The 17,798-nt window shown below is 46.1% G+C and overlaps 1 protein-coding gene across 1 annotated transcript in view; it reads left to right on the top strand.

The window, feature by feature from the left end:
• The first annotated feature begins 14,082 nt into the window (after positions 1-14,082).
• Positions 14,083-17,798, top strand: part of iqgap1 (IQ motif containing GTPase activating protein 1) — a 93,627-nt gene continuing 89,911 nt past the window's right edge. The window contains 1 exon segment of the mRNA XM_068015205.1: positions 14,083-14,311. Coding sequence (XP_067871306.1) covers positions 14,257-14,311 — 55 coding nt within the window. The 5' untranslated portion in view covers positions 14,083-14,256.

The raw sequence follows: 17,798 nt of genomic DNA, 5'->3' as shown, positions 1-17,798 counted from the left end.
TGGACTAGAAAGGTGGTTTTGTTACAGTTATTTTAAGCTTGTGCAGATCAGCAACAAAGTGAAAAACAGAAGGTAAGTTAACTGATGGTCGGGCGCGGGAAAAAATGGAAGGACTAGGGCCGGTCGGGCTCAGGTTGGATGTGGTTCTGTTGGGCTCGGGTCGGGTTTTTTTTTGCATACTCGAGCTGGCCTTTAAGCTCAACCACCTAGAAGGACAAGGGCAGCAGATTCATGGGAACATCAAGTTCCCCTCCAAGCCACACACCATTCCTTCACTGTTGCTGGGTCAAAATCCTGGAACTCCCTTCCTAACAGCACTGTGGGTGTACCTAACCCCACATGGATTGCAGCGGTTCAAGAAGGCAGCTCACGACCACCTTCTCGAGGGGAATTAGGGATGGGCAATAAATGCTGGCCTTACCAGGAGTGCTCCCATGAAAATAAGTTTTTAAATTGCTTTTTGTAAGTGGCGTGCTTATTTCTTGTTCCAATTTTCACCCCTCCTCCTCTGAAGGATGGGCAATAAATGCTGGCCTAGCCAGTGACACCCACATCCCATGTACGAATTTAAAAAAAAACACACCATCCAGGACAAAGCAGCCCATTTGATCGGCACCCCATTCACTACCTTAAACTTTCACTCCTTCCACCACCGGCGCACAATGGCAGTCTTGTGTACCATCTATAAGATGCACTGCAGCAATTCACCAAGCCTCCTTCAGCAGCACCTTCCAAACCCGCGACCTCTACCAACTAGAAGGACAAGGGCAGCAGATGCATGGAAACACCACCACCTGCAAGTTCCCCTCCAAGCCACACACCATCCTGACTTGGAACTATATCACCGTTCCTTCACTGTCGCTGGGTCAAAATCCTGGAACTCCCTTCCTAACAGCACTGTGGGTGTACCTACCCCACATGGACTGCAGCGGTTCAAGAAGGCAGCTCACCACCACCTTCTCAAGGGCAGTTAGGAATAGGCAATAAATGCTGGCCTTACCAGGAGTGCTCCCATGAAAAGAATTTTTTAAATTGCTTTTTGTAAGTGGCGTGCTTATTTCTTGTTCCAATTTTCACCCCTCCTCCTCTGAAGGTTCTGACTCTCACTGGGGTATGGGTTCCACAGTTACTGGCCACCCTCAGTTACCTCAAGCTGGTGATTATTCTTCATGGTGCATTTTTCTGAGAGCAACACAGGTTGCAGGGAGATATGATATAAGTGTTATGAACGCTGGTCTTTATAACATGATTATGTTTTTAAAACTGTGATTTTTAAAAGTTTAAGATTAGTCAGAGAAGTTAGGTGACCTTAATGATCCTTAAAGACACGACAGAAATCTTGGTTACCAGGACAACAGAGAAGACAGATCAAAGACTTTTTTTAAAAAACAGAGACTGTAGGGGGAACACCTGAAGAACAATGGGTTTCACCCTACCAGACTTTTCAGATTGTAAACAAGGAGTCAGTGAATCTAAGGATGCAAATACACCTGGCAGCTGTTAATACCTGGGAATAATGGAAGGCCCAGGTGGCTCAGCTGAAACCAGACTTTAGCACTTTGCATTTTGGAAAAGGACAATGAGCTATTGACAGATTTTCTGAAGGCAGGCAGGCTGTACAGAAGACCAGAGGAGGCAGCCTCAGAGCAGGCTGTAAGAAAGGAAGACAAACAGCAGTGGCAGCCTCAAGCGAGAGAGAGGGAACACCTGCTCTCAAAGAATACTGATAGTGCAAAAGGCTCCGAAGACTTGAACCTGTTTTGAAAGTTGAGGTTTGCGGGGAAGTAGAAGCCCAACGGGATCACCAGGAATCACTTTATTCACGGACGACCAGGTTGGAGAATGGGGCGGCACAGTGGCGCAGTGGTTAGCACCGCATCTCACAGCTCCAGCGACCCAGGTTCAGTTCTGGGTACTGCCTGTGTGGAGTTTGCAAGTTCTCCCTGTGACCGCGTGGGTTTTCGCCGGGTGCTCCGGTTTCCTCCCACAGCCAAAGACTTGCAGGTGATAGGTAAATTGGCCGTTGTAAATTGCCCCTAGTGTAGGTAAGCAGTAGGGAATATGGGATTACTGTAGGGTTAGTATAAATGGGTGGTTGTTGGTCGGCACAGACTCAGTGGGCCAAAGGGCCTGTTTCAGTGCTGTATCTCTAAATAAATAAATAAGTGAGCGAAGAGGACGTTAACTTTGAGAAAGGTCTGGGAGATTCAACCCATTGCAACTGGGAGGAGTTTGGGACTTTAAAGTGCAAAGATTTCACCATCAAAAAGGACTGTGTCATGTATAAGTGTGGTGTGAGGTTTTCAAATATTTCAAAAAGGAAATTGTAATTTAGGTTATCAGCTACATTCTAAGTACTATTTAGTGAATTGCGATTTCTCTTAGTTTAGTTGTTGGAATAAAAGTCTTAAAACGTGAAATCTTGTGTAATTCTTTAAATTGGTCTGGGTGTTCCTATCTTGTATTTTTAATGTTAAGGGTCATGGGCCATTAATACAAGGTTCTAAGCGATTTAGAACAGAGAGCAGGAGAAACTCCTTCACAGAGAGAATTGCGAGGCTTTGAAATTCACTTCCAGGTTCATGGTTGAGGTAGAAACATTCATGATTAGAGTGGCTAGGTGGATGAAGGAATATGGGAATAGGGTAGGTAAATGTATAAGGATGTGTCACGGCTGCAGCATGTTTGCAGCTCAAGGAGCTTCAGCTGAGTCATTGAGCTGAAGGCCGAGCTGCAAACACTGCGACATATCGGGGGGCGGGGGGGAGGGGTGTGGTTGTGGGGGCCAAGTGGGAAGTTACCTGGACACTTTGTGGAGGTGGAGGCGGTCACACCCCTTAGGATAGGGTCTTCTGATTTAGTCAGTGGTTAAGGACAGGAGAGTATAGCTGCAGCTGAGGCAGGGAAGGGGACCCAGAGGGCCTTTGCAATTGCCCAAGTTTTGAGGTTCTTTCAGCTTGTTTGGATGAGTGTGGGGTCTGCAGGGTGGCTGAGCTAACTGACCATGGCACCCTGGTACAGGAAGCCATTCAAGTGGAGGGAGAAAAAAGGAATGTAGTGGTAGTAAGGGACAGCATAGTGAGGGAAATTGACACTGTTTTCTGCAGCAGAGTCTAGATGGCTGTGTTGACTGCTTGCTGCCAGGGTTCAGGACATCTGCTCAGAGCTGGAGAGGAACTTACAGTGGGAGGGGGAGGATCCAGTCGTCATGGTCCATGTAGGTACCAACGACATAGGCAGGACAAGGAAGGAGGTTCTGCATAGTCAGTATGAGGAACTAGGTGCCAAATTAAGAAGCAGAACCTCAAAGGTAATCTTCTTTGGCCTCCTTGTCTCGAGAGACAATGGGTAAGCGCCTAGAGGTGGTCAGTGGTTTGTGAAGCAGAACCTCAAAGGTAATAATCTCTGGATTATTACCTGAACCACGTGCAAATTGGCATAGGGCAAATAAGATTAGAGAAATGAATGTATGACTCAAAGACTGGTGTGGTAAATGTGGGTTCCGGTTTGTGGGGCACTGGCACCATTACTGTGGAAAGTGGGGGCTGTATCTTTGGGATGGTCTACACCTGAACTGTGCTGGGGCTGATGTTCTAGCGAGCTGTATAACTAGGGAAGTAGGGAGGGTTTTAAACTAAATAGTGGGGGCAAAGGATCAAATTTGGGAAGATATGATAAATCAAAGAGTAGAGACAAGAGAGAATGTATTAAGATGGGAAACAGGCCAAGACAGGAAGGGATAGAGAGTACAAATCAAGAGTAAATCGGCAGTGAAGGTGAGACATTACAAAAATAATAAAAGGACAAAATTAAAGGCTCTGTATCTGAATGCACGTAGCATTCAAAACAAAACAGGTGAACTGATAGCGTAAATAGGAATAAGTAAGTACAATCTGATAGTCATTACAGAGACATAGCTGCAGGAACCTGAATATTGAAGGTTACATGACATTTAGAAAGGACAGGAAGCTAGGAAAAGGTGGTGGGGTAGCTCTGTTAATTAATGATGGTATTAGCACATTAGAGTGGGATGACCTAAATTCAGGAAACCAGGATGTAGAAGCGGTTTGGGTGGAGATGAGTAATGATAAAAGCAAGAAGTCATTCGTGGGAGTGGTGTACAGGCTCCCTAACAGTAACCACACTGTAGGACAGAGTAAAAGGAAGAAATAATGGGAGCTTGTCGGAAAGGTACAACGATAATCATGGGGGATTAGAACATATTCTGGGGCCAACCAGAGAGCAGGCTATACTAGACCTGGTATTGTGCAATGAGATAGGATTAATTGATAATCTCATCGTAAAGGTGCCCCTAGGTGGCAGCGATCATAATATAATTGAATTATACATTCAGTTTGAGGGAGAGAAGACTGGGTCCAAGACTAGTATTTTAAACTGAAATAAGCGCAATTATGGTGGCAGGTCAGAGCATTGGACAGAATATTAAAAAGAGCTGTTACGACCAGGTGAGAAAGGTGTCTAGGGGTCCCTTTCAGCCTTCACCTGGTCTTACTGTAACAGGGTTAATTTTAAACACCGTGTTTTTAGCTCCCCCTTGGTGAATCCTTGTTCACCGCTTTCCAATTATAAAGCAAAGAAACCAGCACAAACAGGTTTTCTTAGGTTTAAAGAAGAAAAGGTGAAATTTATTAAACCTAAACAAAAGCTCTAAATGAGATAATGCCTAAGATACATGACGCGCCCACGCTAGCATGCATATGCGATACACACATGCAGATAGAGACAGAAAAGAGCAGAAGAAAAATATGGTGGATAAGTCTGAGGCAATATCTGAAGAGTTGTTATTACGGTTCTTCGGGCTCACTGTAGAGTCCTTGATTGTAGGTTGATTTTGCTTTTTGTTGGGGCCCAGTATTCTTCTTAAACCTTGTTCACTGTAGGAGATGTTTTTCTCTTGGGGTTTATGTGTCTTCAGTGGATTCAGAGGCTTGTGAGAAAGAGATGGGAGCAGACAAGAGAGATTTTCTCAGTCCAGGAGCAAACAGACACTCTGCCTTCAAACTCACTGTGGCTAGTTCAAAAGAAAACCCTGGAACAGCCAGGTGGTTATGTGACCAGCTGGTCTAACCAGTCCTGGCCGTTGTGGACTGTATCCTCCTTAGCAGGCCCTGGAATGTGCTTCCTCACCTTTGATGTCTGTTAGTATGTAAATGTCTTTTTTCAGCCACGGCTGATCTGTTTAACAAGTAATTTCCTTCATCCAACTACAGCTAAAATCAATGTTCATGAAAAAATTGATGTGCCTCATTCTTGGCAGGTGGGGGACTAGCATGACACCTCCACACCCAGTGGAATGAAATGCGATTTGAGAAAAGCACATTTCATTAAAAGGGTCTTGAGAAAATATAAGATATAGAAAACCCCCATGCATTTCTCTCATTCATTCACAAATCCTAAAACTTACTAAAAATGCCCCTTTTTTGGCATCCCAATAACTTGGGGAAGTTTCTCTTCCGTTTGCCCATTTCCATGGCTGCCTAGAGTCTTTGTTCCTGCTAAGGTAATTTTTTTTCCCCCAGGGGAATCAATAGTGGGCGGGTCTATCCTGAACTCTCCTTCAGTGCTTTTCTGAGTCATGCAAAAGCTTTTGACTTTAGGGGGAATGGGTGGTTTCCCTTTTTCTGACTGCGGGGGAGGATTCTTTGCTTATCTCCCCTTTGACCCAGAGGACACTCCAGACTGCAGGTATTTGTGCAGACTCTACTGTGCTCCCCTCTGGCACTTCAACTAGGTGAGACAGTAGGGGTTTTCATCTGGGATTCCTCACGGACTTCCTTTAACCTGCCCTCTTTGTCACTTTTTCCCCTTCCCTGCCTAACCTTTTGCCAGCCGTGTGCCTGCCTGTCCCCTTTTGTTCTCGGCGGGGGTCCCTTACAGTTCACCAGCCCTCTGCTGGAGGGCCCTCTTAACACTGATACAGGGCTTAGGGGGGCAGGTTTCACTGTAGGTTGGGGTTTCCCCTCAACCTGGCACATGTGGCAACTCCTGCAGTACTCCACTACATTTTTGTGGAGTTTTGGCCAGTCAAACTGCTGTCTTATGTGGGCTTTGGTCTTTCGTACACCGGCATGTACAGCCACTGTAGTCTGGTGGGCCCGTCTTAATATTTCTCCCCAGTACCTCTGCAGCACCACTAACTGGTGAACTACTGCCCACTCCTGCTCTCAGGTCTGTGAGGAGAACTCCATTTCCTCATCAGTACCTCATTCTTTAAATAGTAGCAACCAGGGACTCCCTCTGCTTCACTTTCAGACTGGGCAGCCTGTGCTAACTCTCGCAATACTGGGTCGGCTCACTGAGCCTCAGCTGGGGAAAACCCATTTAATTCATTCCCTGGGTCTCCTAACTTTCCAAAGAAAGTCTCAGTCAGACAGACCTGGTCATCTGCCTGCAGTGCCAATGCAGTCTCCTCTGCGGGCTGGTTTGATCATGGCCTGATCCACTACACATTCAGGGAAACTGCAGGGGTCCGTCTCCTGCCACTGCCCTGTCTCTCTGACCTCCTGCGGTCTTTCTTTCACTACTGGGGGGGCTACCACCTTCACCCCCGCCAGATCATTACCTAGGAACAGGTCAACCCCATCCACAAACTTAGAACAATCCCTACGGTCACCGGTCCCGAAACTAGGTTGCACTCCAGGTGCAGCTAGAGTACAGGTACAGGCATACATTGCCCTCCAATACCATTCACCACCATTTTAGTATTCACTGCACTCTCTGGGGGAAAGGCCTTTTCCCAGTAAAAGGGATTTAGTGGCCCCTGAGAATCACTATGGGCTTGCTTGCCCCACTCAAGGGGTATGGGGCTACTCTCCCTTCAGACACAAAGCCCTGATAACCCTCAGGAACCCTATTAAATTTTCCTGTTCTTGCAGCGGTAGACTTCCTGGGACTCACTCTTACTGCAGTTAAAACCACAGCTTGTTCTGCTGTGCTTTACATCAGTTTCTCTTCTTTACTGAGCGGGTGTGCCCTGATTAACCCTACAGGTTTTCCCTTTAGTTTCCAGCAGTCAGCTCTTAAATGCCCTGCTTTATTACAATGGAAGCACACAGGTCTCTGGGTCTCACTCTTGCTCACAGCACCTTCCTTTTTGGCTAGAGGAGGGCCCCCATGTCTCCTGCTTTCCTTTCTCTCCTCGGACTGCTTGGGCTCCTACTACCTGCCCACCCTTTGTCCTTTTCAGATTTGCGGAGGTGACTAGGAAAGATTCTCCCCGGGAAACCAACTTATAAATTAAAGCAAACTCATTGACCAGAACGGCTGCTAGCCGGACCCGCTGCTCCTCTACATGGGTCTTTATTGAGAGTGGGAGAGAGTGTTTAAATTCCTCTGACAGAATTACTTCTCTAAGATTCTCATAGCTGAGCTGTACTTTTAGAGCCCTCAGCCAATGGTCAAAAGCCATCTGCTTACTTCTTTCAAACTCCAGATAAGTTTGATTAGCTTGCTTCTTGAGGGTTCTAAACTTTTGGCGATAGGTTTCGGGTACTAATTCATATGCCCCGTGGAGAGCACTTTTTGTCAGTTCATAATTCGATGAACTCTCATCTGGCAACAGGAAATAAACCTCATGGGCTTTTCCAGTTAGCTTGCTTTGCAGTAAAAGAAGTTGTCTCACATGGCCATTTTAGCTGCCTTGCCAGTTTCTCAAAGGACACAAAAATTCTTCTACATCCTCCTCATTGAATCTTGGAATTAGTCAAGTTAGTTTTAACAATTCTGTACCCAGCCCTGAATTATGCTCCTCCATACTGGCCATGCTTTCACTCTGTTGCCCCCAAGTTAATTCAAGCCACTTCAGCTCTCTTTCTTCACATTCTTGCTGGAATATTCTTCCTCTCTCTCTCTCTCTCTCTCTCTTGTTCCTTCTCCAGTCTTTCACTCTCTCTTCTCTCTTTCTCTTCATGTTCCTTTTGGAAGGCTCTCTCTTTCTCCCTCTCTCTTTCCTCAAATTCAAGTTTCCTCTGTTCCAATTGTACCTTAGCTAACAATACCCTGTCTGGGTCTGCTGTCTGTTTTCTGTCTTGGGGTTCGTGTGTCTTCAGTGGATTCAGAGGCTTGTGAGAAAGAGATGGGAGCAGACAGGAGAGAGATCTTCTCAGTCCAGGAGCAAACTGACACTCTGCCTTCAAACTCTCTGTGGCCTGTTCAAAAGAAAACTTGGAACAGGCAGATAGTCATGTGACCAGCTGGTCTAGCCAGTCCTGGCCCTTGTGGATTGTATCCTCCTTAACAGGCCCTGGAATACGTTTCCTCACCTCGCTACAATAACAGTTAAAAATCAATGTTCATGACAAAATTGATGTGTCTCATTCTTGGCAGATGGGGACCTAGCATGATACAGCAAAGAATGACTAAAAGATTGATAAGGGAAAAATTAGAGTACGAGAGAAAGCCAAATAGAGATATAAAAACAGGACGTTTCTATAGATATTTTAAAAAGAAAAGTTAACCAAGTGAGCATTGGTCCTGGGGATAGGTTCTGGGGAATTAATAAAGGAAAATAAGGAGATGGCAGATGAATTGAACAGGTATTTTGCATCGGTCTTCACTATAGAGGATACAAGTAACATCCAGAAATAGCTGTAAATCAGGAAATGGAAGGGAGGGAGGAACTCAAGAAAATTACAATCACCAGGGAAGTGGAACTGAGCAAATTGTTGGAGCTGCGGGCTGACAAGACCCCGGGTCCTTTTTTTAAAATTTGTTTATTTTTGTGGGATGTGGGTGTCGCTGGCTAGTCCAGCATTTATTGCCCATCCCCAATTGCCCTTGAACTGAGTAGCTTCCTTGGCTATTTCAGAGGGCATTTTAAGAGTCAACCACATTGCTGTGGATCTGGAGTCACATGTAGGCCAGACCAGGTAACAACAGCAGATTTCCTTCCCTGAAGGACATTAGTGAACCAGATGGGTGCTGATGGACTTCATCCTAGGGTCCTAAAAGAAATGGCGAATGAGATAGTTGATGCAGTGGTTTTAATTTTCCAAAATTCTCCAGATTCAGGGAAGGTTCCATTAGATTGGAAAATAGCCAATGTAACTCCTTTATGCAAAAAGGGAGGGAGACAGAAAGCTGGGAACTACAGGCCAGTTAACATAACATCTGTCTTAGGGAAAATGTTACAAGCAGGGCACTTAGAAAAATTCAAGGTAATCAGGCAGAGTCAATATGGTTTTGTGAAAGCAAAATCATGTTTAACCAATTTATTGGAGTTATTAGAAGAAGTAACATGTGCTGTGGATAAAGGGGAACCGGTGGATGTATTGTACTTAGATTTCCAGAAGGCATTTGATAAGGTGCCACATCAAAGTTTATTGCAGAAAATAAAAACTCATGGTGTCGGGGGTAAAATATTGGCATGGATAGAAGATTGGTTCGCTAACAGGAAACAGAGAGTAGGCATAAATGGGTCATTTTCTGGTTGGCAAGATGTAACAAGTGGTGTGCCACAGGGATCAGTGCTGGGGCCTCAACTTTTTACAATTTATATAAATGACTTAGATGAAGGGACTGAAAGTATGGTTACTAAATTTGCTGATAACACAAAGATAGGTCGAAAAGTATGCAGTGAAGAGAACATAAGGAGGCTACAAAGAGATATAATAGGTTAAATGAGTGGGAAAAGATCTGGCAAATGGAGTAAAATGTGGGAAAATGTGAAATTGTCCATTTTGGCAGGAAGAACAAAAAAGAAGCATATTATAATGGTGAGAGATTGCAGAGCTCTGAGATGCAGCGGGATCTGGGTGCCCTAGTGCATGAATCGCAAAAGGTTAGCATGCAGGTTCAGCAAGTAATTAGGAAAGCTAAGCTAGGCTTGTATCCGCTGGAGTTTAGAAGAGTAAGAGGCGACTTGATTAAAACATATAAGATCCTGAGGGATCTTGACAGGGTGGATGTGGAAAGGATGTTTCCCCTTGTGGGAGAATCTCGAACTAGGAGTCACTGTTTAAAAATAAGGGGTCGTCCATTTAAGACAGAGATGAGGAGAAATGTTTTTCTCTCTGAGGTTCTTGAGTCTTTGGAATTCTCTTCCTCAAAAGGCGGTGGAAGCAGAGTCTTTGAATATTTTTAAGGCAAAGGTAGATAGAATCTTCATAAGCAAGGGGGTGAAAGGTTATCAGGGGTAGGTGGGAATGTGGAGTCGAGGTTAGAATCAGATCAGCCCTGATCTTATTGAATGGCAGAGCAGGCTCGAGGGGCCGAGTGGCCTACTCCTGCTCCTAATTTGTATGTTCGCATGATTATTTGCTCGCATGGAGACTAAAAGCTTCCACGGACTGATTGAGTCAAATGGCCTGTTTTCATGTTGTGGCTTCTATGTATTTGTGAGTTAGGTTAAAATTAGCCTGTGAGTGTCAGCAAACTGATTGATTGCAGGGGGCATCGCAGTTGAGTCTGCCCTGATGTCCATCTAGGTGCACTTTCCAGCAGTCGTCATTAGATGGCAACCAAAGGCAGAAATTCTGGTTTTGCCCATCCGAAATCAAGGTGTGCTATGTGAATCATTTACTCAACAGAACCATGGAGAGGAGCTGTCCTCCATATAATCTACTGCTCTTCATTTTGTCTTGCAATCCCCTGCAATTATACAGGGCCTTGGTGAGGCCACACCTGGAATAATGCATGCAGTTTTGGTCTCCTTATCTGAGGAAGGATGTTCTTGCTATAGAGGCAGATTTACCAGACTGATTCCTGGGATGGCGGGACTGACGTATGAGGAGAGATTGAGTCGGTTAGGATTATATTCAGTTTAGAAGAGTGAGGGAGGGATCTCATAGAAACCTATAAAATTCTAACAGGACTTGACAGGGTAGATGCAGGAAGGATGTTCCCGATGGTGGGGGAGTCCGGAACCAGGGGTCATAGTCTAAGGATACGGGGTAAACCTTTCAGGACTGAGATGAGGAGAGATTTCTTCACCCAGAGAGTGGTGAGCCTGTGGAATTCACTACCACAGAAAGCAGTTGAGGCCAAAACATTGTATGTTTTCAAGAAGGAGTTAGATATAGCTCTTTGGTCTAAAGGGATCCATGGGTATGGGGTGAAATCGGGAACAGGCTACTGAGATGGATGATCAGCCATGATCATAATGAATGGTGGAGCAGGCTCGAGGGGCTGAATGGCCTACTCCTGCTCCTATTTTCTATGTTTCTATGTCTTTTTACAGCAACAACTACAACTTGTATTTAGTCACCACCTTTAACATAATAAAACATCCCAAGGCACTTGATAAAATAAAATATAACACCGAGCCACATGAGGCAATATTAGGGCAGATAACCAAAAGCCTGGTCAAAGAGGTTTTAAGCAGTGTCTTAAAGAAGGAGAGAGAGAGAGAGAGAGATGGAGAAGTTTAGGGAGGGAATTCCAGAGCTCAGAGGCCCGGCAGCTGAAAATGTGGTTGCCAATGGTGGGACGATTGAAATTGGGCATGTGCAAGTGGCCAGAATGGATTTAAATCTGAATACTCTCAGAGGAGTCTTGACCTTAAAACAATTGTGAAACTAACCCATTGATTATACGAAGTTGTTTCAGCCTGAGAAAATGTTCAGAATTAATGTGACCTTTGCATTAATGAGGATTTCTTGTTTGCTCTAAATACGGTACTCGGTGCTTCCTCGCTGTTGAACTCACAACAAATCACACCATCTCCTGCTTTCATTGAACCTTTCCCAGGAACCAGAAAGTGTACCTCCCTCAGTTTCTCTCTTGCCCTCCAATTGGCAGGATTTAAGTTGAAGTTAATCATTACTTTTTGATTTCCCCTCCGACTTTTTCCAACTTTGGTTCCTGGCAGTTCACCTACATGTCCGATTTTTTTTAAAAAATCTGAATAGAAACAATAGAAGCTTTCATCATCAAAGGTAATGTTTAACCAAACCGGTATTCCAGAAATAGCTCATTAAGGTTATCCAGTAAGATGCTAGAATTAATCTCCGGTCTATGCAGAATTAGGTGATCTCCACGTGGGAAGAGGAATTTCATACCCACAAGATCATTCCCAATGCAGCAGCATGCAATTATAAACCAGTGACCAGCAGATCTCACTGTTGAACTGCCTTGCCAGCTGAGCAGTTCTGAATATCTTGCAGGAGCAAGTGGAGAAGCGACACTGTGGGTTAAGAGAAACCTTACCAACATTTTTCCGTGTGATTAACTTGCATTGTGGTAGCCCTGGCCTTGGCAGCAAGGGTTGTGTCCAAACCACACGTGGCCTATGTACCCTGGCAATTCTGCCTGTGATCTACTCATTTTTTATTTGTTTATTCACTGGGCTGTTCCTCTTTCGTGGGCCTGGCTGTTTGGAATGGGCTGCTGCCCTATCAGTGGATAAATCCGAAATCAGAACCCCAAGATGTGTCAGTTTCAGATATTTGGCAGTGTGGATTTATTTTATTCACTCATGAGATGTGGGTGGCAAGCATTTATTGCCCATCCCTAAATTGCCCTTGAGAAAGTGACGGTGAGCTGCAGTCTGTGTTTGTTACAGTTTCTCATAGCAGTTTTGATACAACTGAGTGGTTTGCTCGGCCATTTCAGAGGGCAGTTTGCTCGTGGGTCTGGAGTCACATGTCGGCCAGACCGGGTAAGGACGGCAGATTTCCTTCCCTCAAGGGGATTTGTAAGCCAAATAAGTTTTTAGTGACAGTTCTGTAGTTTCATGGTCACCATTACTGATGCTAGCCTTTTGTTACAGATTTATTTAATTAACTGAATTAAAATTCCCCAGCTGCTACAGTGGGATTTGAGCTCACATCCCCAGGTTATCAACACAGAATTCTGCATTACTAGTCCATTAATATAACCACTATACCCATGCAATTTAATCTTCACAGGTGGTCCACATGAAGTATTAATAATAGAATTTATTGAGACAAAGTACTTACTCCTCTCATACCCCGGTCAGCCAGTTGTATATGGGTCCAGACTCCTGAATAAATTGACCACAGGTATCAGCAGCCGTATGGTCAGTTGGACATGAGAAAGCAGTGTCCAGCCCAATGAGGCAGCATCGTGAAATAGCTTGTCAGGGTCACCGATTGCCCTTTGCACCTACAAATTCATCTTGTAGAGTCTTTTGCTTTTGGAATACACACTCTCCTTCAATGAAATGAAAACCCTGAAATAAATTCACACCGACCCCAATTTAAATTCTAGACCTAGAGATGGAAGAACAGTCTAACCTGCCACAAAATTGCAGGGCTACGGGGAAAGAGTGCAGAGTGGGGCTAACTGTGCGGCTGTTGCAGAGAGCTGGCACAGACACAATGGGCCAAATGGCCTCCTTCTGTGTTGTGACCATTCTATGATTCTGTTAATCGTCTGCCCAAGAGCAGGAGTGGGGTGGAACAGAGAGCCTCTCTGAACTTGACTCGGAGCACACCCACTACACACCTCAAAGTAACTCCCTTTTGAATAGTTAACCTAAACAAACGGGGCAATTTGTAACAGAGAAAAGAGCGGCAATTGAGTCCCAGAGGTGGTGCAGAATGGGGGAGGAGTCGCAGGAAAGGAAAGGCACGGGGATTAGAGCGAGGGGCAAATTGCACACAGCAAACTCTCAGAAATAGCAATGGCGTAATGACCAGATTACCCATTTTCGTGATGTTGTTTGAGGTATAAATATTGGCCACCAATACCAGGGAGAACCATCTCTGGAGTAACGCAGTGGGATCCTTTGTGTTCCCCTAAGAGGCAGATAGGACCTCAGTTTAACCTATCATCCACAAGACGGCAGGCACCTCCGACAGCGCAATGCTCCCCGAGGATTAAATTTTATATCTGAGAGGCAAAGATTTTTGCTAGCCAAGAAAATAAGCCAGCATGGAGTTAAGATACAGATCAGCCATGATCTCGTTGAATGGTGGAACAGGCTGGAGGGGCTGAATGGCCTACTCCTGTTCCTGTGAACAGAACTGGGAATGGGTGCTGCCCACTGGGCTGCTGAAAAAAGACACATCTATAAGCGGCCTGAAGAACTACAAAGAACATCTACTTTGTACTGAGTCACTGGGGAAAGCGAAAGGAGAACCGTGTAATACAGAGAGAGAGCAATAGAGGGAGCGTGAAGATGAATGATTGGACTGAAGCTACACCCAGGGAGGAGAGGAAGGAAGCGCTGAAATAGGCTGAGGTGCACCGACAGAGAAATTCACCGCCCACCCTCTTTGAAAGCGGGCACTTTTACCTCTTGTGAGGGGTTTTGAAGGGCAGAGTGAGCTCAGGATGTCCATCTCAGAGGAAGCAGATGCACTGGGAGCGGTCAGACCGCACTATGGCTGTAAGTACCCGGTCCAAATGCAGAGGCTGCACCTGGGGAGGGGGACTCAGTATTGAACTGAAGTTTGTGTGTTTGCGGGGGGGCGGAAACAGGCGAGCAGCGCGAGTTGAAAAATAGTTACCGAGTTTCTAAATCAATAGTTGGAGAATGTTGATGGGCAAATGTAGGTTTGGGGGTAAATGGGGTTGATAGATGGATACATTTCCCTGAGTTTATTGTGTAAGTTGTGATTTTTAGTTCACTGATGAAGACAGTTACAAATGCTGTGTGCGGAGGGTTAACTTTTGTTTTGAACATTTCCTGCACGGAATTAGAAGTTGACAGCCAATCTTTCATAACTCCTGGTTTCCAGCCCCACGTAATGCTGTGCATTTTCAACACACAAAAGGGCGTGGCTTTCAGGATGGGTGAACTGTTCTTTGCATTAGTTATTTTAATACGATGTGAAACTGTTTACCCGGCCGGTTCAGGTACTTGCAGGAATGAAACTGAGAGCGGCGAATGGTTCATGCAGATGGTCAGACAGCCCCAGTCTGATATTGCATCAGTCCCAGTGTCTGCCTTAAACTACTCAGCTCCCACTCGCGGCCCTACCCTGCCCTCCTCTCGAAAGTCATCTCCTTCACTTTGCTAATGTACTGTTAATGTAGCCTTCAGGGCAGTGTCTGCTGCTCGTGGGGAGAGCAGGCTGTCCCTCCCAGTCTCAGCAGCTCCCTGACAGGCTGCCGAAGCGAAATCTCTCCCAGTTTGAGTTCAGATCCCCGGGGACTGGGAACTGGCTGGGAGAGGCTGACTGCTGGCGGGAAATTAACTTCCGCTTTACAACCTGTTAAATCCTAAAAGAGGGAGAGACTCTGGGATTAACCAGAGCGAGAGGGAGAGAGAGACTGACTCTGGGATTAACCAGAGGGGGAGAGAGAGAGACTGACTCTGGGATTAACCAGAGAGAGAGAGAGACTGACTCTGGGATTAACCAGAGAGAGAGAGAGACTGACTCTGGGATTAACCAGAGAGAGAGAGAGACTGACTCTGGGATTAACCAGAGAGAGAGAGAGACTGACTCTGGGATTAACCAGAGAGAGAGAGAGACTGACTCTGGGATTAACCAGAGAGAGAGAGAGACTGACTCTGGGATTAACCAGAGAGAGAGAGAGACTGACTCTGGGATTAACCAGAGAGAGAGAGAGACTGACTCTGGGATTAACCAGAGAGAGAGAGAGACTGACTCTGGGATTAACCAGAGAGAGAGAGAGACTGACTCTGGGATTAACCAGAGAGAGAGAGAGAGACTGACTCTGGGATTAACCAGAGAGAGAGAGAGACTGACTCTGGGATTAACCAGAGAGAGAGAGAGACTGACTCTGGGATTAACCAGAGAGAGAGAGAGACTGACTCTGGGATTAACCAGAGAGAGAGAGAGACTGACTCTGGGATTAACCAGAGAGAGAGAGAGACTGACTCTGGGATTAACCAGAGAGAGAGAGAGACTGACTCTGGGATTAACCAGAGAGAGAGAGAGACTGACTCTGGGATTAACCAGAGAGAGAGAGAGACTGACTCTGGGATTAACCAGAGAGAGAGAGAGACTGACTCTGGGATTAACCAGAGAGAGAGAGAGACTGACTCTGGGATTAACCAGAGAGAGAGAGAGACTGACTCTGGGATTAACCAGAGAGAGAGAGAGACTGACTCTGGGATTAACCAGAGAGAGAGAGAGACTGACTCTGGGATTAACCAGAGAGAGAGAGAGACTGACTCTGGGATTAACCAGAGAGAGAGAGAGACTGACTCTGGGATTAACCAGAGAGAGAGAGAGACTGACTCTGGGATTAACCAGAGGGAGAGAGAGACTGACTCTGGGATTAACCAGAGGGAGAGAGAGACTGACTCTGGGATTAACCAGAGGGAGAGAGAGACTGACTCTGGGATTAACCAGAGGGAGAGAGAGACTGACTCTGGGATTAACCAGAGGGAGAGAGAGACTGACTCTGGGATTAACCAGAGAGAGAGAGAGACTGACTCTGGGATTAACCAGAGAGAGAGAGAGACTGACTCTGGGATTAACCAGAGGGAGAGAGAGAGAGAGAGAGACTGACTCTGGGATTAACCAGAGGGAGAGAGAGAGAGAGAGAGACTGACTCTGGGATTAACCAGAGGGAGAGAGAGAGAGAGAGAGACTGACTCTGGGATTAACCAGAGAGAGAGAGAGAGAGACTGACTCTGGGATTAACCAGAGAGAGAGAGAGAGAGAGACTGACTCTGGGATTAACCAGAGGGAGAGAGACTGACTCTGGGATTAACCAGAGGGAGAGAGACTGACTCTGGGATTAACCAGAGGGAGAGAGACTGACTCTGGGATTAACCAGAGGGAGAGAGACTGACTCTGGGATTAACCAGAGGGAGAGAGACTGACTCTGGGATTAACCAGAGGGAGAGAGACTGACTCTGGGATTAACCAGAGGGAGAGAGACTGACTCTGGGATTAACCAGAGGGAGAGAGACTGACTCTGGGATTAACCAGAGGGAGAGAGACTGACTCTGGGATTAACCAGAGGGAGAGGGAGAGAGACTGACTCTGGGATTAACCAGAGGGAGAGGGAGAGAGACTGACTCTGGGATTAACCAGAGGGAGAGAGAGAGAGACTGACTCTGGGATTAACCAGAGGGAGAGAGACTGACTCTGGGATTAACCAGAGGGAGAGAGAGAGAGAGAGAGAGAGACTGACTCTGGGATTAACCAGAGGGAGAGAGAGAGAGAGAGAGAGAGACTGACTCTGGGATTAACCAGAGGGAGAGAGAGAGAGAGAGAGAGACTGACTCTGGGATTAACCAGAGGGAGAGAGAGAGAGAGAGAGAGACTGACTCTGGGATTAACCAGAGGGAGGGAGAGAGAGAGAGAGACTGACTCTGGGATTAACCAGAGGGAGAGAGAGAGAGAGAGAGAGAGAGACTGACTCTGGGATTAACCAGAGGGAGAGAGAGAGAGAGACTGACTCTGGGATTAACCAGAGGGAGAGAGAGAGAGAGAGAGAGACTGACTCTGGGATTAACCAGAGGGAGGGAGAGAGAGACTGACTCTGGGATTAACCAGAGGGAGAGAGAGAGAGAGAGAGAGACTGACTCTGGGATTAACCAGAGGGAGAGAGAGAGAGAGACTGACTCTGGGATTAACCAGAGGGAGAGAGAGAGAGACTGACTCTGGGATTAACCAGAGGGGGAGAGAGAGAGAGAGAGAGAGACTGACTCTGGGATTAACCAGAGGGAGAAAGAGAGAGAGAGAGAGACTGACTCTGGGATTAACCAGAGGGAGAGAGAGAGAGAGACTGACTCTGGGATTAACCAGAGGGAGAGAGAGAGAGAGAGAGAGAGAGAGACTGACTCTGGGATTAACCAGAGGGAGAGAGAGAGAGAGAGAGAGACTGACTCTGGGATTAACCAGAGGGAGAGAGAGAGAGAGAGAGAGACTGACTCTGGGATTAACCAGAGG

Source organism: Heterodontus francisci, chromosome 35, assembly GCF_036365525.1.
Source record: "Heterodontus francisci isolate sHetFra1 chromosome 35, sHetFra1.hap1, whole genome shotgun sequence".
Classification (NCBI taxonomy): domain Eukaryota; kingdom Metazoa; phylum Chordata; class Chondrichthyes; order Heterodontiformes; family Heterodontidae; genus Heterodontus; species Heterodontus francisci.
The sequence above is the reverse complement of the archived record's forward strand: the minus strand, read 5'-3'. Positions and strand labels throughout refer to the sequence as shown.